This window comes from Amblyraja radiata, chromosome 21 (genome assembly GCF_010909765.2).
Source record: "Amblyraja radiata isolate CabotCenter1 chromosome 21, sAmbRad1.1.pri, whole genome shotgun sequence".
NCBI classification, from domain to species: Eukaryota; Metazoa; Chordata; class Chondrichthyes; order Rajiformes; family Rajidae; genus Amblyraja; species Amblyraja radiata.
Window position 1 is genome coordinate 14534163 of NC_045976.1, and position 27314 is coordinate 14561476.

At 41.7% G+C, this 27314-nt stretch overlaps 1 protein-coding gene across 5 annotated transcripts in view; it reads right to left on the reverse strand.

Annotated features, from left to right (window-relative positions):
* The window catches only part of kif21a (kinesin family member 21A), a 116532-nt gene that overhangs the window by 47547 nt on the left and 41671 nt on the right, over window positions 1–27314 (reverse strand). For all 5 annotated transcript variants that reach the window (XM_033039611.1, XM_033039608.1, XM_033039609.1 and 2 more), the window contains 11 exons: window positions 24065–24180; window positions 21387–21582; window positions 19299–19488; window positions 17876–17939; window positions 16338–16535; window positions 14275–14359; window positions 14084–14192; window positions 12421–12609; window positions 11099–11298; window positions 4499–4606; window positions 2786–2854 (listed from right to left, as the gene is read on the reverse strand). In XM_033039611.1, the coding sequence (XP_032895502.1) occupies window positions 2786–2854; window positions 4499–4606; window positions 11099–11298; window positions 12421–12609; window positions 14084–14192; window positions 14275–14359; window positions 16338–16535; window positions 17876–17939; window positions 19299–19488; window positions 21387–21582; window positions 24065–24180 (1524 nt within the window). The remainder of the gene's footprint in view (window positions 1–2785; window positions 2855–4498; window positions 4607–11098; window positions 11299–12420; window positions 12610–14083; window positions 14193–14274; window positions 14360–16337; window positions 16536–17875; window positions 17940–19298; window positions 19489–21386; window positions 21583–24064; window positions 24181–27314) is intronic.

The window sequence follows — 27314 nt, forward strand, 5'->3', positions numbered from 1 at the left end:
GCCCTAATGAGTGCCCCCCCATCCCACCCCCTTTGGACAGTCTCCCTCAGATGGTCACGTCAATCAATTCAGCTTGTTTATTTATGTATTGTATTTATTTACCTTTCTTGTACATCAGTGGAGCTGCACACTAAATCTCGTTGCACTGACGTGCAATGACAATAAAAGATATATTATTATTATTATTATTAATATCTTGAGGGGAATAGATAGTGTGAATGCACAGTCTTTTATCCAGGATTGGGGAATGAAAAACCAGAGGACATAGGTTTAAAGTGAGGGGGGCAAGATGAGCATGTAGGGCAACTTTTTCACTGAGGGTGGTGGGTATATGGAATGAACTGGTAGTTGAGGCATGAACTCCAACTTGGGAAAAAGGGAAGTACAACGGGATCTGGGGGTCCTTGTACATCAGTCTATGAAAGTAAGCATGCAGGTACAACAGGCAGTGAAGAAAGCGAATGGCATGTTGGCCTTTATAACAAGAGGAATCGAATATAGGAACAAATAGGTCCTTCTGCAGTTGTACAGAGCCCTAGTGAGACCACACCTGGAGCATTGTGTGCAGTTTTGATCCCCTAATTTGAGGAAGGACATTCTTGCTATTGAGGGAGTGCAGCGTAGGTTTACAAGATTAATTCCCGGGATGGTAGGACTGTCATATGCTGAGAGAATGGAGCAGCTGGGCTTGTACACTCTGGAGTTTAGAAGGTTGAGAGGGGATCTCATTGAAACATATAAGATTGTTATGGGATTGGACACACTAGAGGCAGGAAACATGTTCCCGATGTTGGGGAGTCCAGAACCAGGGGCCACAGTTTAAGAATAAGGAGTAAGCCATTTAGAACAGAGACGAGGAAACCCTTTTTCTCACAGAGAGTGGTGAGTCTGTGGAATTCTCTGCCTCAGAGGGCGGTGGAGGCAGGTTCTCTGGATGCTTTCAAGAGAGAGCTAGATAGGGCTCTTAAAAATAGCGGAGTCAGGGGATATGGGGAGAAGGCAGGAACGGGGTACTGATTGGGGATGATCAGGCATGATCACATTGAATGGCGGTGCTGGCTCGAAGAGCCAAATGGCCTACTCCTGCACCTATTGCCTATTGTCCAACAGTATTTAAAAATACACTTGGACGGGTACATGGATAGGAAGTTTGAGGGATATAGCCAAACACAGGCAAATGAAACTAGCTTAGATGGGTATCATGGATGGTGAGCCAAAGGACCTGTTTCCGTGTTGTATGATATGAATTTATCACAATTAACTAATGAATCAAATCAAAATTTGATCAACTGGCATGGAATATGTAGCTAAATACAATTACTCCATAAGTGAGTACACACATGCTTAATTATTGCAATGTGTTTGGAGTAGAATATAGTCCCCAGTATATACCTGTAGACAGGGATATAATGATGATTCAGGAAATTCTGCACAATATGACAATGTTTTCACAAGCATATTGACAGTTGGTTGAGTACCTGATATTAAACAGTTTAAGTATTTATTTTTGCATTCTCTTCATGGTTTCTTATTACAATTTATTCATGTTCAATATTTACATAAATAGGTTCACAAATTATTCCGTTTCCGATTTCTTAACTAGAATCCAGGTAAACTACATCCACTGACTCTCCTATGTCTATCCTGCTCTTAACTGCCTCAAAGACTTTCAATAGATTTGTCAGGCAAGACCATGTCGATTTTGGCCTATTTTATCATGTACTCGGAACCCTCATCCTCAATAATGGACCTTAAAATCTTACCGACTGCTAAAGTCAAGCTAACTGGTCTACAGTTTCCCCTCCTTTGTTTTGCTCCCTTCTTCAGTAATGGAGTAACATTTGCAATTTCCCAGTCCTCTGGGATCATTCCTGACTTTTGCGATTCTTGATAGACCACCACTCATGCCTCCAGAATCTCCAAGACTACCCATTTCAGAACCATAGAGCGTAATCCACCAGGTCCTTATGGTGACTTATCCACCTCCAGACCTTGCAGCTTCCCAAGCACCTTCTCCTTTGTAACCACAACTTCACTAACTCTGCTCCCTGACTTTCTAGAATTTCAGGCACGTTGCTGGTGTCTTCCACTGTGAAGATTGGTGCAAAAAACGCATTCAATTCATCTGCCATTTCTTTATTCCCATTACTGCTTCTCTGGGGTCATTTTCCAACAGTCCAATATTCACGCTTGCCTCGAAGATAGACACGAAATGCTGGAGTAACTCAGCGTGACAGGCAGCATCTCTGGAGAGAAGGAATGGGCAACGATCCCATTCCTTCTATCCAGAGATGCTGCCTGTCCCGCTGAGTTACTCCAGCATTTTGGGTTTACCATAGATAAGGAAGTGTCTGTATAAGGAAGTGTGAGGTGTCCCAATGCTATCCCCCTGCAACTGCAGGTGATGTACCACATGTCACTATACCTCCCCCCTCGACTCCGTCCAAGGACCCCGACAGTCTTTTCAGGTGAGGCAGTGGTTCACTTGTACCTCCTCCAACCTCATCTACTGTATCTGCTGTTCCAGGTGTGGACTCCTGTATATCGGCGAGACCAAGCGCAGGCAATAGTTTCACTGAACACCTCAACTTCCAAGGCTTTTGTAACTCCCAAAATGGCTGGTACAATTAAATAAATTATTTCTCAAATTTGATGTTACAGTTGAACTGAATGGTTTTAATGCTGAAAGCAATAGTGATAACAAAATATACCTCAGCTATATTTTCCAACAATTTGAAAGAATACTTTTTGCACAAAAAGAAAAAGAATGAAAAAGATACCACACCTCCTCAGTTTTTCGTTTTAGGATTATTTCTTGTTGCCGTTTCTTAGCTTCCAAGAGTTTCATTTGATGCTAAAGGGAAAAGAATAAATATGTGAAGGGAAATAAATTCTTATGTCCTCATGGGTAGTATGCTCAACTGCACAAGGACAATGCATTTTATAGTTCAAGCAAATAAGATCAAGATATAATAAAATACATCAATGTTAAAAATAGAAAACTGCAATTTCCTATCTCACTTCATTAAAGGTTTACACTGTGTATTTTTATAGGTTTAATAACTTGAGCAACTTCACAACAATCACAATTTTGCACAACTGTAAAACTTTGCTGGGCAATGAGGTAATTACCACAATATCTTGTTATAACTGCTGCTCTTTTGCCATTTTATGCTGACACCACCAAATATTCCACTTTGAACACTGTCATTCTCCCTACTACGTATATAGATCAGGTGACTTAAAGGAGTGAGTGACAAAGAATGCAGATAAAATGTTTTAAAAAAGTCAAAATTGCATAAAAGCAAAGGATATTTTTTTTTAAATCACCAAATGCGAGTTAGGCAGAAGGCAGAGATTGATATGGGAAGCTATAAAATGGGGATATCTAAGAGGCAAAACATTTCTTGAGTGCTAATCAATGAAATATCTATGATTTTTCTCTGTGATTTATTAAGATATATTCACAAAAGTCCTATCAGAATCTTGAACCAATCCACACAACCCTAATCCTACCACAGCAACAGAACACTATAGAAAACCTCTTTCACTATCGCAGACTTTTTATTCTAATTATGTTCTGCACCAATGTCTTGGTTTTTTTGCAATCTTTTCTCCTTTTTACTCTCTGGCAGTATTTGTGTAATTTATGCATAATTTATGTTTCTCTGTGCTGTCTGAGTCAATGTACCCGTGTTGTAGCTGCAAGCAAGTTCTCCATTGTACCTCAACGTCACCCTAGTTGTGCAATAAACTCAACTGGACCAAGTTGTCAGTTATTGAAAATTACTGTTGAGAAGTGAAAAATTGTACAATAACATTTTAATTAGATGTTTGGACTCAATATCACAACAAAAGGACTGGAGAGTTGCTACTGTTGTTTCTTTATTTAAAAAGAGACTGAATCCAGGTCACGGAGCCTCTCTTCAGTGGTAAGGAAGCTATTGGAGAGGATTCTTCAGGATAGGATTTACTCCCGATTGGAAGAGTATGAGTTAATTAGGGACAGACAGCATGGCTTTGTACATGGCAAGTCACAACTTACAAACATAATCAAGTTTATTGAAGAGACAACAAAGTTGATTGACATGGGTAAGGTTGTGGATATTGTCCACGTGGAAATCAGCAAGGCATTTCATAGAGTCCCCCATGTTAAAATGGTCCAGAAGATTAGGATGCACGGGATTAACAGTGACTTGGTTGTATGGATTCAAAACTGACAGATCAAAGAGCTGTGATGGAAGGACAATATTCAGGCTGGAGGTCTGTGACTGCAGAGTTCCACAAGGATCTGTGCAGGGACTGCTGAGGTTTGTGATACATATTAGTGATTTCGACATTAATGTAGATGAGTTTGTTAGCAAGTTTGCAGTTCTAACTTTCTTAAATTTCCGATTTTAAAGTTCTAATTTCTTCAATAGGATTATTACTGGTTTCAACTTCTACAATGGCTACAGTACTGAATATATATTAGCATTTTCAAACATCTCAAACACACTTCTTGCTTGCGATGATCCTTCTTCAGTTGAGCAATTTCTCGGTTTCTCCTCGATTCTGCCATGCGAGCACGTTCTTGTTCTTCCTTCATTTGTTTCATTAGACGGACCTTCAAAAGAGCAAGAATCGACAATGATTCTGAATGAAAATTTACTATACGATTGCCATCACCTTCTCTTAGCACTTTCTTCCAGCTGATGTTTGGAAATGTTTGATCATGAAATAAAACGTTGTATACCTACATAAGAGACTCGGCTTCAAACATTAACGCTTTTTATTCCATCATTGAGTTTAGCCATATTTCTCTTTATTTAGAAGACCACGTCCAGGTCCACCATTCCGGCACCCTTGGCTGCAGAGCCTTTCTGGATTGCGCCTTTTGCCGGACCAACATAGGTTACGACCTCCAAAAGGAGTCCAACGGTACCAGAACGGTTCACTTAGCTACCCAGGGGCCAAGATATTGGCCCATAAGATGTTCTCGGAATTCAGCTATAGGGACGGATCTGCCGGCATTCCAGAGCCCCAGTCACTGGGGGTAAATTTGACCTGCTGATTGGCTGCAGGTCGGCTATAGGAACAGATCTGCTGGCTCCGGCTAAGCCAGAATTCCAGAGCCCCGGTAAACGGGGGCAGATTAGACCCAGCGATCTGTGTGGAAATCCCAATAAGGTTGAGATCGGCCACCTCACCTGGCCGAGGTAGCTCATTGTCGGGGAGACTTCGGGGGATGATTTCAAGTGCGCTCTCACAACTTGGGCCGGATTAAACGAAATGCCGGACCAACAATTGCCAGAAAAATTGGTGGTTGATCTGTACATTGCATTTTTCTCTATCGTACGGAGTCAAGAGTGTTTTATTGTCATATGTCCCAGATAGAACAATGAAATTCTTACTAGCTGCAGCACAACAGAATATATAAATAGAGCACTGTAAACAATATAAATAAAAAATAAAATAATAAATAAGCACACACACATACTGCCCTCCATAATGTTTGGTACAAAGACCCATCATTTATTTATTTGCCTCTGTACTCCAATTTGAGATTTGTAATAAAAAACGAATCACATGTGGTTAAAGTGCATTGTCAGATTTTAATAAATGCCATTTTTATACATTTTGGTTTCACCATGTAGAAATTACAGCAGTGTTTATACATAGCCCCACCCATTTCAGGGCACCTTAATGTTTGGGGCACAGCAATGTCATGTAAATGAAAGTAGTCATGTTTAGTATTTTGTTGCATGTCTTTTGCATGCAATGACTGCTTGAAGCCCGCGATTCATGGACATCACCAGTTGTTGGGTGTCTTCACTGGTGATGCTCTGCGAGATTTGTATTGCAGCCATCTTTAGCTTATGCTTGTTTTGGGGGCTAGTCCCCTTCAGTTTTCTCTTCAGCATATAAAAGGCATGCTCAATTGGGTTCAGATCGGGTGATTGACCACTAAAGAATTGACAATTTTTTAGCTTTGAAAAACTCCTCTGATGCTTTAGCAGTACGTTTGGGATCATGGTCTTGCTGTAGAATGAACCGCCAGCCAATGAGTTTTGAGGCATTTGTTTGAACTTGAGCAGATAGGAAGTGTATATTAGAATTCATTATGCTACTACCATCAGCAGTTGTATCGTCAATGAAGATAAGTGAGCTAGCACCTTTGAAAGAGCTAATAGTCAAATCTAAAATGGAGTCGTTCTTGTACAAAAGCATGGTCTAGTAGAACAAAAGAATGGCTCGGTGCCAAGTCTGAATGACTTTGAAAATTATATGGAACACAATATGGAGGACAGGTTGTCTTTTCAATAAAGACATTAAGATGGCAGCCTGCGTATTAACATGTGCTTCTTTTCAAGGCCATAAAGAAGCCAAGGTTGAATAAAAAGCTGACGCTCCAGAGATAAGTAATAACTTGTTATTGAATGAGCTTGATTTGGACCCAGCTTTCTTATATTCTGAAAGGCTATAAAATCTTTCAGTCATGCTATATTCAGACTGGGTAGGAGTGTTTTACTGATAAGAAAAAATTATAATTGTGCTAACTTTCCTTTGTTCTGTGAGTGGAGCCCGAGAAGCACTGAGCAACATTTTTGGCTCATTGTAGATCTTGCCACTCGCGTCTGACGAATCAATTAAAGATTGCCATGGCTTACCTTTAACAGTTTTTGTTGTCATCTGCTTTTTAAGAAACAAACTTTCACACCTTCAGCAGCCATACATGCCCAGGCCATAACACCCCCACCACCTTGTTTCACAGATGAGGTGGTATGCTTTGGATCTTGGGCAGTTCCTTCCCTCCTCCATACCTTGCTCATCACTCTCATGTTAATCTTCGTCTCATCTTCCACAAGACCCTTTTCCAGAACTGTGGTTGCTCCTTTAAGTACATTTTGGCAAACTGTAACCTGGTCATCCTATTTTTGCGGCTAACCAACGGTTTGCATCTTGCAGTGTAGCCTCTGTAATTCTGTACATGAAGTCGTCTGCGGACAGTGGTCATTGACAAATGCTCACCAGACTCCTGAAGAGTGTTTCTGATCTGTCGGACAGGTCTTTGGGGATTTTGCTTTATTATAGAGAGAATTCTTCTGTCATCAGCTGTGGAGATCTTCCTTGGCCTGCCAGTCCCTTTGTGAATAGTAAGCTCACCATATAACCATATAACAATTACAGCACGGAAACAAGCCATCTCGGCCCAACAAGTCCGCGCCAAACAATTATTTTCCCCTAGTCCCATCTACCTGCACTCAGACCATAACCTTCCATTCCTTTCCCATCCATATACCTATCCAATTTATTTTTAAATGATAAAATCGAACCTGCCTCCACCACTTCCACTGGAAGCTCATTCCACACAGCTACCACTCTCTGAGTAAAGAAGTTCCCCCTCATGTTACCCCTAAACTTCTGTCCCTTAATTCTGAAGTCATGGCCTTTTGTTTGAATCATCCCTACTCTCAATGGGAAAAGCTTGTCCACGTCAACTCTGTCTATCCCTCTCATCATTTTAAAGACCTCTATCAAGTTCCCCCCTTAACCTTCTGCGCTCCAGAGAATAAAGACCTAACTTATTCAACCTTTCTCTGTAACTTAGTTGCTGAAACCCAGGCAACATTCTAGTAAATCTCCTCTGTACTCTCTCTATTTTGTTGACATACTTCCTATAATTGGGCAACCAAAATTGTACACCATACTCCAGAATTGGTCTCACCAATGCCTTGTACAATTTTAACATTACATCCCAACTTCTATACTCAATGCTCTGATTTATAAAGGCTAGCATACCAAAAGCTTTCTTTACCACCCTATCTACATGCGATTCCACCTTCAGGGAACTAGGCACAGTTATTCATAGATCCCTCTGTTCAACTGCATTCCTCAATTCGCTACCATTTACGTCCTATTTTGATTTGTCCTGCCAAGATGTAGCACCTCACACTTATCAGCATTAAACTCCATCTGCCATCTTTCAGCCCATTCTTCCAAATGGCCTAAATCTCTCTGTAGACTTTGGAAATCTACTTCATTATCCACAACACCACCTATCTTAGTATCATCTGCATACTTACTAATCCAATTTACCACACCTTCATCCAGATCATTGATGTACATGACAAACAACAGTGGACCCAACACAGATCCCTGAGGCACCCCACTAGTCACCTGCCTCCAATCTGACAAACAGCCATCCACCATTACTCTCTGGCATCTCCCATTCAGCCACTGTTGAATCCATCTTGCTACTCCTGCATTTATACCTAACAATTGAACCTTCTTAACCAACCTTCCATGAGGAACCTTGTCAAAGGCCTTACTAAAGTCCATATAGACAACATCCACTGCTTTACCCTCATCAATTTCCCTAGTAACCTCTTCAAAAAATTCAATAAGATTTGTCAAACATGACCTTCCAGGCACAAATCCATGTTGACTGTTCCTAATCAGACCCTGTTTATCCAGATGCTTATATATATTATCTCCAAGTATCTTTTCCATTAATTTGCCCACCACTGAAGTCAAACTAACAGGTCTATAATTGCTAGGTTTAATCTTAGAACCCTTTTTAAACAATGGAACAACATGCGCAGTACGCTAATCCTCGGGCACTATTCCCGTTTCTAATGACATTTGAAATATTTCTGTCATAGCCCCTGCTATTTCTACACTAACTTCCCTCAATGTCCTAGGGAATATCTTGTCAGGACTAGGAGACTTATCCACTTATATATTTTTCAAAGTGGATAAGTCCACCAGTGTTCTCTTTCTTCTTAATGATGTTCCAAACAGTTGATTTTGGTAAGCCAAAGTTTTGGCTGATGTCGCTAACAGTTTTATTCTTGTTTCTCAGTCTCATATTGGCTTCTTTGACTTTCATTGGCACAACTTTGGTCTTCATGTTGATAAACAGCAATAAAAGTTTTCAAATATGATGGAAAGACTGGAGGAAAGTCTGTGTACTGAGCTCTCTTATACCTGCATTAAGGAGGCATTTAAACATACCCGAGTAATTACAAACACCCATGATGCCTTGTGTCCCAAACATTATGGCGCCCTGAAAGGAGCAAATTACAATCTATTACAATCTCAAATTGTGGAGTACAGAGGCAAATAAATAAATGATGGGTCTGTCCCAAACATTATGGAGGGCACTGTATACACACACATACATATATACACATACATACATATGTACACACACACAGAGCTTATTTGAGGTTGTGGTGTTTAATAGCCTAATGGCTGTAGGGAAGAAGCTGTTCCTGAACCTGGATGTTACAGGTTTCAGGCTGCTTTGCCTTCTTCCCGATGGCAGGGATAAAATGAGTGCATGGCCAGATTGGTGTAGGTCTCCGATGATGCTGGCTGCCTTTTTGAGGCAGTGACTCCGATAAATCCTTTCGATGGTGGGGAGGTCAGAGCCGGTGATGGACTGGGCAGTGTTCACAACTTTTTGCAGTATTTTTTGCTCCAGGGCATTCAAGTTGACGAACCAGGCCATGATAGCCAGTCAATATGATCTCTACTGTACACCTGTAGAAGTTCAAGAGAATCCTCTCTGACATACCGAATCTCCGTAATCTACTAAGGAAGTAGAGGCATTAATGTGCTTTATTTATAATTGCATCAGTGTGCTGGGTCCTGGGAAAGATCTTCGGAAATATACACACCCAGGAATTTGAAGTTTGACTCGCTTCAGGATTGTGGGTCCTCATCCTTCCTCTTCCAAAGTCCACAATCAGTCATTGGTTTTACTGATATTGAGAGCAAGGTTGTTGTGCTGGCACCATTTGGTCAATCGGTCGATCTCACTTCTATGCTCTGATGCATCACCATTTGTAATTCGTCCAACAACAGTAGTGTCGTCGGTGAACTTGAAGATGGAGTTTGCACTGTGTCCGGCTACACAGTCATGTGTATAGAGTGAATAGAGCAGGGGGCTGAGCACGCAGCCTTAAGGTGATCCCGTACTGATTGTTAATGAGGAAGACGAATTTCTGCCAATTCGAACAGACTGTGGTCTGTGGATGAGGAAGTCAAGGATCCAATTCAAGAGGACACATACCCAGTTCCGTGAGCTTGGTAACCAGCTTTTCTTTTTAAATAGTCAAAAATATTTATTCAAATATTAAAATAATATATACAGTAAAAAACAAAACAGAATCCACCACTGTAATACACGACAAACGATAAACTATGATCCAACTATTTTACACTCCTTGTCAAGGATGCATTCAATCCCTCCCCCCCCCCCGATGTGCTCAGCTGTCTCGGAAATCCGTGGGCAGCACGTAGTCCCTCTATAACACCACCCGGGCACGTATGTAACCCCGGGAAAAGGGGTAGACAGCCGGTTCGGGCAGAGCCTTCTTCCGCCTGGCACCCTGACTCGCGGATGGCCAGCTTGTCCAAGCCCAGGAACAACCCAACCAGGACATCCTCGGCCCCACCCTCTCCCTGACGCACAGGGTGTCCAAAGATGAGGTTGGTGAGTGAGAGGTGAAGCTAGAAGGCAAGGGGCAGCCCCCTTATGAGTTGACAAGGAAGGTAAAAAAACTGTAGCTGCTGGAAATTTGAAATAATATTTAAAAATTCTGGAAACACCACATAATGTGTAGAAGGAGAGCTTTAACATTTATATAACTTTTTATTGTTCTTCTAAATCCTGGCAGCCAGCTTCAGAATACGATTGTTTCCATCTTTTTTTCTTTGACAGCAGGATGAAGACAAATTTAAAGGCACACTCATTCAGACCAAGCACTGTGCATTGTGGTAACAAGTTCCATACAATAATATTGACATATGATAATACTACAGCTCATCAGCTTTAATACGTGGCACTTAAACTACCCACTAATATTCAAAGTACAGCTTCTTACAATTACATTCCTACTTGTATCACTTCCCTAAAACATGCGTCACCTTTCATTGGATGCGTGGGGGGAGATGGTAGGATTCTTTTTTCTAAGCTGGTAAATGTGTTGATTTGACGAAATATATGCTTTACCTTAGTAGACTTCTCTTTCTGCTACTTCATCCCAAGATTTAACAAATTAAATTTGTCCTTTATGTTGTAGTCGCCAGTAATGAGAATAAACTTTACCTTGGTTTTCTTCATTTCTCCTACTTCCTGCTGTAGTTTCTTCAACTGTTTTTCATACTGTAATTGACTTTTTAGTAAACGGGCATGTTCCTTTTGGGCAGTGTGCAACTTTTGCAATTCTTTGTTCATAACTTGAAGCTTCTTTTCATATTCTGATTTAATTTTATTTGCTTTTTCTTCAGAAAAAGATTCCATTGAACCTGGAAAAAACAAAATTTCACATTTACCTTCTTTTCTTCTTTGATCAATTGTGTTCTAATTCTGAGGAGTCTATTACTCTAATATTAAGCATTAGTGCAAGTAATCCATTTATTGATTCAAGTAAAAGCAAGAAAATGGGTGGGGAAATGGCAGATGGAGTTTAACCCAAACAATTGCGAGATGTTGCACTTTGGGAGGTTGAATGCAAGGAGAGTATACAGATAGTGGCAAGACCTAATGAGATGCAGAGGGTTCTTGGAGCCCAAGTTCATAGCACACAAAAGATGGCAGTACAAGTAGATAGGGTTGTATGGCAGCATATGGTATGCTTGGCTTCATTGTTAGCAGCATTGTACATAAGAATCAGGAAGACATGATGCAGCTCTATAGGGCTTGGGTTATGCCATATTTGGAATATTGCATGCAGTTCATGTCTCCCCATTACAGAAAAGATGTGGAAGTTTTGAAGAGCATGCAGAGGTGGTTTACTAGAATGCAGCCTGGGTTAGAGGGTTTCAGAAACAGGGGGGCATTGGATAGACTTGGATTGTTTTTTCTGGAATGTTGGAGATTGAGGAGAGACTCTATAGGAGGACATTAAATTGTAAGAGGCATAATTAAATTATGGTAGGCAGTCGGAACCTTTTCCCCAGAATGGAAATATACAACACTGGCAGGCATAGGTATAAGGCAAGAGGTGGAAAGTTCAGTGGAGATGTAAGGGATGTTATTTTTACACAGAGGGTGATGGGCCTTGGTACACACTGCCAGGGGTGGTGGTGGAGGCAGATACGATAGTGGCATTTAAGAGGTTTTTGGATAGGCACATGGATGTGCAGGGAAGAGAGGGTTCTGTGTACGCAGATGAGAACAGTCCAATAAGGCATCATGTTCGGAACAAACATTATGGGCCGAAGGGCCCGTCTTGTGCTGCACTGTTCTATGCTTTTAAAACGCAGAGCAAAATGATCCTTCAAATCAAGACAAATTGCTGAAAACAATGAAAAGTATTTGCAATTGAAAAGAAAACCGATTGACAATTTCATATAAGATTGTATAAATTGTAAAAATATGACCTGTCTAGTCATTTTTTTAATTTGACGCAAACATTTTTTTAATACCTAAATTTTGCAGAACACGGTCCCTCTCCAGCTGGGTATCTCGAATTTTATTTTGCAACATCATTAACTTTTCCTCATACTGCTTCTTCAGTGTCTGTAGTCGTCGCTGGCTATTTTCCAGTTCGTCAATGAGCTTCTGCTTAATTTCTATTTCACAAGTAATGTTAGCCAGATCTGCCTGAAAATTAGCTGTGGAAATAAGTATTGTTAGAGAAACAAGAGTAATTGAATATCCAGAATTCGAAAAAATAAAACCTTATTTAAATCTTTGTATTCTCCGAGGCTAACAGAATTTTAAAAATCCCAGAAGTCCTTTAAGACAGTGTCACAAATTATAATTTGATCAAACATTCACTAAACAGCACTAAATGTGCTGAACCCAAATATCGATCTAATTCTCATACTCAAAATAAAAACTAAATCACCTGTGTACTCATGTTCTCTGTAAATGCAGAATTTTGTAAAGATACAAAACGAGGCGAGATTGTGAGTAAAGGAGGGGGAGAGAATGTAAAGGGCACATCATGCGGATAAAGACGTAGACTATTTTCCAAATGGGGTGAGGATTCAGAAATTAGATGTGCGAAGGGACTTGGGAGTGCTGGTGCAAGATTCCCAAAAGGTTAATTTGCAAGTTGAGTCAGTAGTTAAGGACCTGTCCCACTGCGGCAACCTTATTGGCGAGTTTAGAAGAGTTTGCCCTCGACTTAGACTCGCAACACAGGGTCCTTGGAGGTCTCTGTAACTCTCCTTCATGCTCAAGAGTAGTCCCCGCGTACTCGAGGCCTCAGCTAGGTTGCGGCGTATTTTTCCACTGGCTGAAAAATGCCAGCGAGTAAAAGAGGTCGCCATGGAAAACAAATCGATATTTTTTTTACTCGTAGGTTTAGTCGAGGTAGGTCGGCATGTTATTCTTAGGTAATCAGGGTGGTCGAAGGTAATTGAAGGTAGTCGTAGATAGTCTTCAACATAGTCGAAGGGAGTTTGGAGGAAATCGAAGGTCGTCTTCACTCTCTACTATTCGGTGTCCATTTTTCCCGGAGCTAGTCGATGCTAGTCTTCAACATAGTCGAAGGAGGTCTTCAACATGACATTTTTTCAAACTCTCCTAAACTCTTCTAAACTCGCCAATTAGGTCGCTGCAGTGGGACAGCCCCTTAAGGAAGTCAATTCTAAATTTAGCATTCACTTCGATAGGACTAGAATGTAAAAGCAGGGATATAATGCCAAGGCTTTATAAGGCACTGGTCAGACCGCATTTGGAGTATTGAGAGCAGTTTTGGGCCCGATATCCAAGGAAGGTTGTGATGGCATTGAAGACGGTTCCGAGAAGGTTTACGAGAATGACCCCAGTGATGATTGATTGGGTTAACTTATAATTCTACTCCTATGACTTATGAACGGGGACAAGTTAAATGAGTGGATAAGGACAAGGGTGGCAAGGCTTAATGTGGAACATTTTGAGATAATCCAACGGCGTACAAGTTAGAAAAGCAGAGCACCTCTAAGTTGTCCCAAAATATCAGTGTCCCCTGCAAATAGCAGGTTTGTAGTTGCTTCTGCAAAATTCATGAATCAACAATTTAGATAACTAAAGCCAGCTAGTCACTAATCTATACGAACACCAAAGAGAATCGGCAATATAAATTTGTAAAGTTATTACCTTCTTCATCTAACTCAGAATCAGATTCATCTGAACTTTCACTTATTTCAACCTCATCCTCTTCAGCATCTTCTTCATCCCCATCATGATCACTGCATTCCTGACCTTCCTTTAAAAATAGTATTTCAGCTATTAACACTACTGATTAATTGAAAAGGTAGTTCCTTGAAATTATGTAAACTTTGGCATACCTCTTCTAAGTCATTCTTTTCTTTCTCTTCCTCATCTTTCTCTTCCAGCTTCTCCCCTTCATTCAGATTCTCCTCTTTAGTTACGCTGTGCAAACATAATTACATTTATATTGTACATTGAAATCTCACAACAATACAACATTCACAAATTGTTGAATATATATAAATATGAATTTGAATTATGTTAATGTTACACATCCCTAAATCATGCATCGAGTTGCACAGCATGGGAACAGGCCTTTCGCCCCAACTTGTTGAAGCCAACCAAGATGCCCCATCTCAGCAAGTCCAATTTGCTGCATTTGGTCCATGTTCCTCTAAACCTTTCGTATCCATGTACCTGTATATGTCCTTTAAATGTTATTGTTGTACCTGCTCCACTACCTCTACCTCATATGCGCACCATCTTCTGAGTAAACAAGTTGTCCCTCAGGTTCCTATCAGGTTCCTTCCCCTCTCACCTTAAACCTCTGTCCTCTGGTTCATGATTCCCCTACCCTGGGTAAAAGGCTGAGCATTCATTCTATCTATCAATTCCCCTGGTGATTTTGTACACCTCGATAACATCACACCTTAGCCTCCTGTATTCAAAGGAATAAAGTCCCAGCTTGCCTAATCCCTCCCAACAGTTTGTCCTGCAATATCCTCATAAATTTTCTGTGCACGCTTCCCAGCTTAATGATAACCTTCCTGTAGCAGGGTGATCAAACCTGAACACAATACTCCCAATGCAGCCTCACCAACTATAACATCCCAAATTCTACACTCACTATCCTGACAGATGAAGCCCAGTGTACCAAAAGCTTTACCACCTATTTACCCATGCTGCCACATTGTACCAATGCAAATAAATGTCCAAATATAAAGAGGAAATTGCAATATATGAATATATAACTGAAATCATTTTTAATTTGACTGTGCAATAAGGGTTCAAAACACCATGGTCACAAGTTTTAAAACTAGTGAAATATGGACATTATCTACATATTATTTGAACCTTCACTTTTTCCAATTTGCGAGCAGCAAAAGTCCTATGTATGCAAAACAAAAATAAGGCGATTCGAGCATCACATCTTGAGCAATACTGTTAGAATAAAATATATTTTATGCCCTGATACTTTATAACCAAATTTGGTTGAGGTATAGTTTCTAATCTGTGCTGCTCCAAAATGATTAATATTTTTGTAAACACCTGGTCATACAAAGACAAATTTAAAATTCAAGTTACTATTATGGCAAAGGAAAATCAAAGCATTAAAAATATTTGACTTTAAAACAATTATCCTCTCAACCCAAAATATATTAAGTCAAAGGAATTAAAAAAGTTACAATGTAATACACATATATACATGAAATTTTATCTCAACTGTGCCATTTCCAAAACAAGGAATTTGAAACATGATAAAGTTTAAGACTAGGGTAGAAGTATGCAGTTTATTTGGCCAGATACAAATAAACTATCAACTGCCCACCACCTAGGCATTTCCAATTCTTCATTGAAACTTTCAACAAGGCATTGTATTCAACAAATCAGTTACTCTCTGTAGAAGGCTTCTAAATACGAGCCTTTATCATGCAAATCCCAATCCTGTACAACAACTACAACTTCATCAGTTCTTGCCTCATACCCAATTAGGCATAATGCCAAATGCCACGTTGTCCTTATTCCAGTTTAGCCTTGTGACATGGGAAGACATGCGAGAAGGGATGTGGACAGACCAAGTTATATATTAAGAAAAAATAGGAGTAGTCGTATACTTATGTAAAATAACTTGAATAAAACAAATTGAATGGAAGGCTCGTTAACTACAGAGGTATACTGCCGATACACACCTAGTCTAAAAAGTGTACCATTTTAAATATGTATTAAAATTTAAGAATCTTTAACATGAACAATATTGACTTTACCACGTGCATATGATCAATTCCAAGATCCACAATGAAACTTTGAACAAATTTCATTCGGGAAAAATTAATTGAAGTGTACATGTTGTTACCCCTAATCAAATGTAAAAAAACCCAAACTAATTTAATAAATGGAAGTGATATATCGTAACATGTACCTTTTTTTCTTTTTCTTTTCCTTTTTCTTGAGCTTTTCCAAGTCCTTTTTAGCCATTTGTAAGACATCCATAGCATCCTTGTCTGAACCAAGAACTGAACCAGAAAAAGTACCATTAAGATATGGAGGTCTTGCTGAAGCCCTTGAAAGGTTACGACGAAGGTTTTCATTCATGGCTTCACTCTCAAATAGTTTTGATCTAAAACAATATAATAGCAAAGCTAAGAATGCAACCATGGGTTTGTGTTAAATATTGGAATAAATACTCCGTAGAACTATATTACAGTCCTAATAAAACCATGGAAGTGGCAGGAGCAATGTAACAGGACTAAATTGTGCAGGCTACAATATTATAATAGGACAATCACAGGAATATTTTGCAGTTACTTGATTTCCCCACACACTGCCCCCCAAAAGCTTGTGAGTTTTACTATGTGAAAGGGTGATGGTGCTCATTCTTATGAAAATTCCTCACATCTTGACTGTATTTGATATTTTTAACAACCTATAATTATTGTAGAGGATATCATATCAAGAATACATCATAAGTAGGTGGTTATATTGAACAATTGGAAGACCACAAATTGTGTACTGAGTACTGAAATTGCATGCTTATTTATGATTGTTAATGTATGAGGATTTATGGGAATACATGGAAGTGCTCTTACGAGGCTATGTTATTTGCAGTTTATAAGAAAAGAGGGTATATGTTGTTTTAAAAAAAAACGTAGTGGAACATGGAACATGCTGACAGGGATGATGATAGAAATAGATGCTGACATTTAAGAGGCTTGTTAATTCTATGTTATCCCACTTTTGCATCCTGCACACTAGGGACAATTTACAGAAGCCAATTGACCTGCAAACTCATACGTGTTTGGAATGTGGGAGGAAACCAGAGCACCTGGAGGAAACCCATAGAGTCACAAGGAGAACACACAAACTTCGCACAGACAGCACCTGAGATCAGGATCGAACCCGTATCTCTGGCGCTGTGAGGCAGCAGCTCTAACGCTGCGCCACTGTGCTGCTCTATTATGCTCGTCACATACATCATGGACGGAGGGGGCAGTTCCTGTGCTGCATTGTTCCATGTTCAATGTCAGGGATAGTAATGAAACACAAGATTTTGGGGGATGTGACAGAGTGATTTTGAAGAGAATATTTCTTCTCCTGGGATAATCTAGAATTATGGTTCAGTGCATAAAAGTATTGGGATTGCTCATTTAATGCATGAACAAGATGGTTTGTTTCCTCTGGTGTAATGGGCCTTTGGAACACTCTGCCTTAATATTATTCAAAACAGCATACCATCAATCTTTGAGGAAAAGGTAGTCAGATTCCCAAAAGGGTGAAAGATTATTGGAGGAAGACAGAAATATGGAGTTGAGATTACAACCAGATGAGCTATGATTTGATTAAATAGCAAAGGATATTTGACAGCCTATGTTTTCTAAGGATGCACAATGTTCGTTTATCTTCAAAAATGGTATGTGCCAAGATACAACGACCTACATCTTAAAGAAACATTGCAGTTACCTGAGATCTTCAACTTCTTTAATATAATTCTTTATCATTGCACTGATTTCATCGTTTCCATCTCCTATAATTGTCAAGATAGAATACTTACATTAGTCCAATTAAAAAGTGACTAAAAGAGATTTATGAGCATGTGAAATCAAAGATACAAATGATTCTAAAAGTCCCATAAAGTGCTATGGTTCCCTTGTTCAAAATTTGTCATCAGTTTAACACACACTGCCACACATTGATGGTGCCAAAGTAGAGATGGTCGAAAGCTTCAAGTTCTTAGAAATAAATACCACCAGCAATTTGTCCTGCACCAGCCACAACAAAGCCATGGCCAAGAAAGCACACCAACGTCTGCACTTCCTTAGAAGGATTAAGAAGTTATGTGCATTTTATCGGGATGCAAAACATTATCGTTTGGGAACAGCATCATCCAAAGTCAAAGTCAAAGTATCCTTTATTGTCATTCAGACCTTTCGGTCTGAACAAAATGTTGTTGCCTTGCAGTCATACATATAATAAAATAACAAAACACACAATAAACACAAATTTAACATCCACCACAGTGAGTTCACCAGACACCTCCTCACTGTGATGGAAGGCAAACGTCTTAAAGTCTTTGTCTCTTCCCTCCTTGCTCTCCCTTTGCGGTGAGGCGATCCAGGCCTCCGATGTTATGATCCCACCGGGTGATGGTATGTCCCGCGGCTCAACCGTGCTCTGCAAACGTGCTCCGCGAACGGGCCGGTTCAAACTCCGCGGCCCGGGGTGGTCAAAGCTGCCGCCCTCCCATGACCACCCATGAAATTGCAAAGAGTTGCAGACATAGCCCAGACCATCACGCAAACTAACACCCTTTCCATGGACCCCATCTACACTTTACACTACCTCGCCAAGGCCATTAGCATAATCAAGGACCAGTCTGAACCCGGTCATTCTCTCTTCTTCCCTCTCCCATCAGGCAAGTTGTACAGAAGTTTGAAACTGCATACCTCCAGATTCAGCAACAGTTTCTTCACAGCTGGTATCAGGCAACTGAACCGTCCTCTCACCAGCTAGAGTGTGGTCCCGACCTCCCATCTACCTCATTGGAGACCTTTGAACTATCTTTGATTGGACTTTATTGGACATTGTCTTGCACTAAATGTTGTTCCCTTTATCCTATATCAGTGCACTGTGACAGCTTGATTGTAATTATATATAGTCTTTTCTTTGACTCGATGCGACAATAGTAAACTAACCTAATCTTTGCAGTGAACTTCCAGAACATGTCAGGAAAAGAGGAATTCTCTTCTGTAGTCGAAAAGGTAAAGATCATTTACTTGCAAATATCTAAGGTTAAATTATAACATTAAATTATGTTGAAAAATCATTTAAATTAAGAAGTAAACAGCATCAGGTTTCCACATTTTGAACCTTAAGGTAAGTTCACCTGATTTGGCGAGAACTTGATTGACTTGATCACTCAGAAGTTGTGTTACTCTTGATCTCAGTGATTCTATGGTCTCTTGCATTGCTTTTACCCTCATTCGCAGATTATTATTTTCAGTGTGCAGCATTGTATTTTCATGGAACATATCATTGATACTCTCCACACCATCATCTCCAATTAATCTCTTGCCCTAAAAAAAAGATAGAATTTTATTTTAAGAAGTTAACTCATCTCCATTTCATTGACATGTTATGCTCCAGTCCTCTCTGGAAATAGATAAAGTGCCCCCACCCTTGTAGACAAGTATCATAACAGACTAACTGAAGAAAGGTCTCGACCCAAAACATCACCCATTCCTTCTATCCAGAGATGCTGCCTGTCCCGCTGAGTTGCTCCAGCATTTTGTGTCTATCTTCGGTGTAAACCAGCATCTGCAGTTCCTTCTTAAGCATTTCCTCTACCAGCCTTAAATATCCAGCGCCTTCACCACTCAGGTATACATCTCCAAAACACTAACATCACTTGGGACACCGAAACACATAACTATCCATGCCTACAAAGAGAAGAAGCCGATATAATTATTACCAGATTATTCAAATCTGGACACATTATCGCTCCCTCACTGCCATTTGACAAAAAGTATGTATTTCTACTCAATGGCACTGTGGGAGTAGGCTGGGCACAGAGTAATGTCACAGAGACATCTTGTTCAGGCACAACTTTGGACTATAAATTATCTCATGGTCAACTTGTTACACCAGACAGAATTTTTAAAAGTCATTTCTTTATCTAATGAATTGAACGCGGTAAACTGTATCCTAATTTCTCATACTCTGCTTAATATGTTTGGAGCTCCATTCCAATGTTCCTCTTAAACTCACCAAGTTCCTTGGAAAGTGTATTAAGGGCCTGTCCCACGAGCATGCAACTCCATGCGGCAAGCGCTACCTAACATGGTCGCTTGAGCCGTACGGCCTAGCGGGGCCGGTCTCACTTCGATCGCCGGAGCCGTATGGAGTTGTGCGGAGCTGGTCCCGACATCGCGCGTGGCTCCGAAAAACTGACCGTGTTCAAAAATTCCGCACGGCAACGGCCTGCCAGCCCGCAGCCGCCTCGACGTCATACGCACCGCCTCAACGGGCGTGCACAGCGTCTTGACGCCGTACGTCACACGCAAACTTCCCGCGGACTTCGCTCGAACTTCACGTCACTCACTCGACCTCCGCGCGGCCCCCGCTTCCGGTTTGGTCGCGCTCGCCGCATGCAGGCGCATGCTGGTGGGACCGGCCCTGTACGGGGATCAATCGACCTCCGCGCGCCCCCCGCTTCCGGTTTGGTCGCGCTTGCCGCATGCAGGTCGCATGCTCGTGGGACAGGCCCTTTACTTTACTGTTAAAATATTTTAAACAAAAAGAATCAAATGAGTTGGAGTATTAACAGTTAAATCAAATGGTCTGGAAAGTCTGCTTGTCTAGCACCAAAGTCCTGAGAGTAAAGGATTATTAGAGTTTTAGCAAAATAGTCATCTGGGCTGCAGGACTATTTTGAGAGTTGAGGGAAAAAAAGGATATTACAAAGCAGTTCAGAAGTTTTAGCTGTACAGAATGATTATGTCATTTGGTGAAATTCCCCATGATCATAAAATAAGTTAATCCCTTACACAAGCTTTTCAGAAAATTGACAGACAAGGCAATTTCCCAAACTGTGCAGGTCAGAGAGCATCCAGAAAAACAAGGTGGCACGTGGTGAGGGCAGCATGGTGGCACAGTTTCTGTCTTACAGCATCAGATATCCGAGTTTGATCCTAACTATCGGTGTTTGTCTGTACAGAGTTTGTATTGACTTCCCGTAACCTGCTGGATTTTCTTCGGAATCTCCGGTTTCCTCCCACACTCCAAAATCATACAGGTTTGGAGGTTAATTGGCAGGCTATAATTGTAAATTGTCCCTAGTGTGTGTAGGATAACGTTAGTGTGTAGGGGTGGCTGGTTGGTGCGGACTTGGTGGGCCAAATTGCCTGTTTCCGTGCTGTACTTCTAAATTAAACAATTTTTAAGATTCCTTCCAGTTTTCTCAAAATTTGCTTACCGTCTTATACTCTGTAAGTTCAATCTGGAGTCGTGCTATTTCACTACGAAGTGTATTGATTTGTTGACTTGCTCTGTCCTGGTTAACCATCACTTTATTTTTGATGTTTCGTGCACGATTTGCATACTTCAGCGTGTTCAAAGTTTCCATGAAATCACGATCTGACGGACCAATGCAGGCTATCATAACAGTCTGGCTGCAAAAGAAAACTAGATTCACTATTGAAGTGCATCTCACCCATCACATGATTTCTGAAAACACCATTTAAGAATTAAGTCATGCAAAAAAATGAGCAATGCCAATGCATCAACATCTATTACTTGAGCTTTATCAGGATTGTTGGACTAAAAAATTAAAAATGTTTTCCACTGAAACCAAGTTAATATCTTACAACATTCATAAACATTTTCCCTTTATTTGAGCACATACTACATCACAGAATATTAGCAGGCCACATATTTGTTTGTATCGTAAATGATTTTTAACAGAGCGAGCACAAATGCCAACCAGCCAATAAATGTGAGACCAAACTTTATAACAAGGATCAGATGGATGGATATTATTTCTCCAAATGTCACCATTTGTAAGCAGCTCAATTTATGGTGCAAATTCTCTGTTATTGGCGATTGTTACTACTCTTTCATAATTCACCTCACACTTATACTTGATGGTTTAGTGGAATGTATAAGTTTCACATCTTAGATAGTTCTCTCAGAAAAATTGGGTATTTCCATTTCCTCTCTCCAAACAAGGTATGGTGGGTGGGTGGAAGAGATATATCACATCACCCTCAAATATTGAAAATCAAGTCTATAATTTTGAATTTTTTTCCAAACATACAATTGGAAATAAGATTTTAACCATGCCAATGATTACATAACTTTTTTTTAAAATAAGCACCAATTATAGCAAAGGCCTCAAAGCAAGTGATGATATTGGCGATGTGCTCCGATTTAATCGTACCAAGGAAAAATTCTCATCTGTTCTGATTTCCATCATCATGCTATCATGTACTTGGGAGAAAGATGCCATTACTAATACCGAAGAATAGTGGAAAATTATAACTTTTCCCCTCAGTCATTTTTGCTTCCATCATTCAACTCCTAACAGATGCAATTGAAAATGCAAGGAATACAAAGAACCACCACAGCAAGAGTGACCTCTCTTCTTGCTAACTTGCCAATGGCTTTCTGCATAGTTGGCCAACATGACAAGTTAGTTTACCAGTAAGGATGTGCCTAAAACATGTCAATTTGGACACCAAATTGGAACCTACTCCGAGACTTTCCAGATCAAGGGAATCCAGCCAACATTGGTTGATAGACTACTAACTGCAATGCATTGATCCATTTTGCTTAACACCACCAAATAAAATAATTAAAATGCTCCACTAAACAATGCTCACTCTCCTGGGATATCTTTTAGAGCAATCATCTTTTAATGGGTTACACCATCCAGTATTTCTATGATCATTACCAGCCAGGATTTCTGTCTGACAGACGGCATAGTTTAACACCAGATAATTTAAAAAAAAATGCTAGTAATTATGTGCAACCAGGCAACTTTGGTCATTTATTGTAGTATACCTTTATATTATCATTTTAAACCATATTTTGGTGGTGGAAATAAATGCCTTTTTATGCCTTATGTCAATAGATGCCTTTTTCGCACCTCTTTTGTAATTTTATCATGCCTTCTTGCCTGCCTACTTCAGAGTTTTTTAGTGTGTAAACATCCTGGCTCTAATCATTACACTTGACTCTGCTCCAATGACATTCCAATTATTACTTTTATACATTTAAAAGTACTCTAAATATCTAGACTGAAAATGTATATCAACTGCCTTCTCAATATCCAGTGATACATAAACGTTACTTGGTGCCTATTAGGTTTATCTTAAGTAGAAATTTCACAAAATTCAACAAATGGCTTCAATTATCAAGATGTGGCCAGTGGTGGGATCCCGTTGGTAGACAAAGCTGGAGAAAATCAGCGGGTGAGGCAGCATCAATGGAGCGAAGGAATAGGTGACACTTCGGGTGGAAACCCTTCTTCAGACTGATGTCGGGAGGGGGGGGGGGGGCATGAAGAAGCAAGGAAGAGGCGGAGACAGTAGGCTTGTGGGAGAGCTGGGAAGGGGAGGGGAAGGAGGGAGAAAGCAAGGACTACCAGAAATTGGAGAAATCAATGTTCATACCGCTGGGGTGTAAACTACCCAAGCGAAATATGTGGTGCTGTTCCTCCAATTTGCGCAGGGCCTCACTCTGGCGGGGGCCCAGGAGAGAAAGGTCGGATTTGGAATGGGAGGGGAAGTTGAAGTGCTGAGCCACCGGGAGATCAGGTTGGTTATTGCGAACTGAGCAGAGGTGTTGGGCGCAGCGATTGCCAAACCTGCCTCAACACCTTAGCTCAGTTCGCAATAACCAACCTGATGTCCCGGTCGCCTATTCCTTCTCTCCATTGAATCTGCCTCTCGCTGAGTTTCTCCATTAATTTTGTCTAGCTTCGATTTTTCCAGCTTCTGCAGTTCTTTCTTAAACATTAATCACTTCTAAAACTGATGTACTTCAATTTCAGCAATACAAAATATGCCATCTCTCCAAGCCACCATGACCTCCGCACCTCTTAGAAAAGTAATGCTTCCAATATGATCTAATCAATCTACAGTAAATACCTACCTATTGCCACCCAAGGAATCTTGCAGCAATCGGGTCAATTTCGAGTCTCTATAAGGCACATGAGTTACCCGCTTACTTTTATCGCCAAGTGCACTGATGACATTTCCAAGGGCTAGCTGGAAAGCAAGTTTTATACAAAATGATTAATGTTTTCATTAAACAACTCCAGAGTTTTCAAAGGTCCATTTTTATTCCAAGGTTTATTTTGTTTGCCATGAACAATTCACTTACAATTGAATGACTGGCAATGGAAATAAATACATTTGTGTGCAAATTTACTTTGTCAGGATAAGTTACTGCAAACATACCTAAAATGATTGTACCAGAAAGTAATTGGAAGCCAACCAAATTTCAGTAAATTCAAAGACTATCTATCTTACTAAGTCTGTTCTTGACCGGTTTTGGCCATCTGTGCTGCGATTTCCGAGAGAACGCCGCCACCTACGGCCGTCATTTTTGGCCACCTTGCTCAGAGCCCCCCTCCGCCGCATGTGTGCCGAGGATTTTTCTCGTCAATTAAAAATGACAGAGATTTAATGTTTTTACGAAATTCCCCATTCTCTCTGCTGCCCCCGCTGGCGGCAGGGGGGAGGGACTATAAAACCAGGAAGTGGTGTGCCCCAATCAGTCTCTACAACATGGAGGTCTGAGCTCTGAATGACTGAACAAATGTCTACACAGCTGTGAGTAAGTACCCTTAATTTGGTTTGAAAATGAAAATATGGTTATGGTTAGTTTGAGGAAAAAAGCACTGCCTGCAAATGGCTGTTTGGGGGGTTTGGGTTGAGTAAAAAGGCATTCTCTCTCTCTCTCTCTCTCTCCCTATCTCTCTCTTTCTCTCTCCCCCCGTCTCTCTCCCTTTCTCTCTCTCCCCTCCTATCTCCCCCCCCTCTCCCTCCCATCCCCTCTCCTCTCCCCCCCACCCCCTCTCCTCTCCCCCCCACCCCCTCTTCTCTCCCCCCTCCTCCCCCTCCTCTTCTCCCCCCCCCTCCTCTTCTCCCCCCCTCCTCCTCTCCTCCCCCCCTCCTCCTCTCCCCCCCCTCCTCCTCTCCCCCCCCTCCTCTTCTCCCCCCCCTCCTCTTCTCCCCCCCCTCCTCTTCTCCCCCCCCCTCCTCCTCTTCTCCCCCCCTCCTCTTCTCCCCCCCCTCCTCCTCTTCTCCCCCCCCTCCTCCTCTTCTCCCCCCCCTCCTCCTCTTCTCCCCCCCCTCCTCCTCTTCTCCCCCCCTCCTCCTCTTCTCCCCCCCTCCTCCTCTTCTCCCCCCCTCCTCCTCTTCTCCCCCCCCCCCTCCTCTTCTCCCCCCCCTCCTCCTCTTCTCCCCCCCCTCCTCCTCTTCTCCCCCCCCTCCTCCTCTTCTCCCCCCCCTCCTCCTCTCCTCCCCCCCCTCCTCCTCCCCCCCCCCCCCCCTCCCCCCCCCCTCCCCTCCTCCCCCCCCCTCCTCTCCTCCCCCCCTCCTCCTCTTCTCCCCCCCTCCTCCTCTTCTCCCCCCTCCTCCTCTTCTCCCCCCCCTCCTCCTCTTCTCCCCCCCTCCTCCTCTTCTCCCCCCCTCCTCTTCTCTCCCCCCCCCCCCCCCCCTCCTCCCCCCCACTCTCCTCTCCCCCCTCTCCTCTCTCTCCCCCCCCCACACCCCTCTCTCTCCTCTTTTTCTCCCCCACCATCCCTCCCCTAAACCCCCCACCCCTCCACACACCCCTACCCCGTTCCCTCCACCCTCCCTGCTCCCCACCTCTCCCCCTCCCCTCTCAGCACCCCCTCTCTCCCCCCCCCCCCTCTCTCTCTGTCTCTGCCCCTTCACTATTTAATTTAATTACATTATGGTCCTCCCAATTCTAGATGGCAGTTCTGCCTCTTAGATCAAAGTTTATACAAGCCAAACTACTCATGGAACTCAGCGTACTGGGCAGCCTCCGTGGAGGGAAATGAACAGTCCCTTTTGGGGGCCTGAGGGACATGTTTCCATGCTCTATGACTATTACTCCATGATGCTTCATTTGGATTGAAAGAGTGGAAGTAGTCGGTACAAAGAGGTGAGAGAGAGGTCAGGACAAGAGCTAGCGAGCAATAGGCAGATCCAGCTGAAGAGCAAATCTCACCCCTTTCTTTGGGATATCTCCCTACTTCTGCAGTCCAAATGAAGGGCCACGCCCAGAAACCGACTGTCCATTGCTCTCCTGGAATGCTGAGTTCCATCAGCAATTTGGTTTTTGCTCCGGATTCCAGTTTCTGTAGTCTCGTGTCTCTAAATAACTAACATCAGTATTATTTCCTCACTCTCTGCACTCCTAACTTAACTGCTATTTCTATTTTCATATCAAATCCTCATAACCCTTGCCTTTGGATGTTGATTTGACAAGTAACACACTTAGAACATCTAAGCAATGTCTAGACACCTCGTCTCATCTGCTAGTCCATTTACAACCAATCCTGTCATTCTTCTTCTCACAGACCATCTTCAGTGTTCATCCCTATTCTGCAACAAATTACTCCCAGATCCAACACTCTCCACCCCTTATTTCCCCTCCATTTAGACAATAGATAATAGGTGCAGGAATATGCCATTCGTCTTTAAGGTCCAAACCCTTAATAATCTTATATGCTCTTATATTCTTCCTGATAGCACAAAACCACGGTATAGAATGCACTATTTCAGATGCACTTCTGCCATTGCATTTCAAACAAAAATACATTCCATTCTAATGTTATAAAGAAGGAATGTTAACTCCCCATCCCATTCCGAATCCGACCTTTCTGTCCTGGGCCTCCTCCATGGCCAGAGTGAGGACCACCGTAAATTGGAGGAGCAGCACCTCATATTTCGCTTGGGCAGTTTGCACCCCAGTGGTATGAACATTGACTTCTCTAATTTCAGGTAGTCCCTACTTTCTCCTCCCCTTCTCAGCTCTCCCTCAGCCCACTGGCTCCACTCCCCCCCCCCCCCCTCACATCAGTCTGAAGAAGGGTTTCGACCCGAAACGTTGCCTATTTCCTTCGCTCCATAGATGCTGCCTCACCCGCTGAGTTTCTCCAGCATTTTTGTCTACCTTCGATTTTCCAGCATCTGCAGTTCCTTCTTAAACATGTTAATAGAAATAAACACATATACCACTAGAGGCCGCTCTCCCTTATACGAACAACGAGCATTTAAGGCAAAAGGGCACAAAATGCTGGAGTAACTTAGCAGATCAGGCAGCATCTCTTGAGAACATGGATAGGTGACATTTTGGGTCAGAACGCCTCTTCAAACTGGTGGGG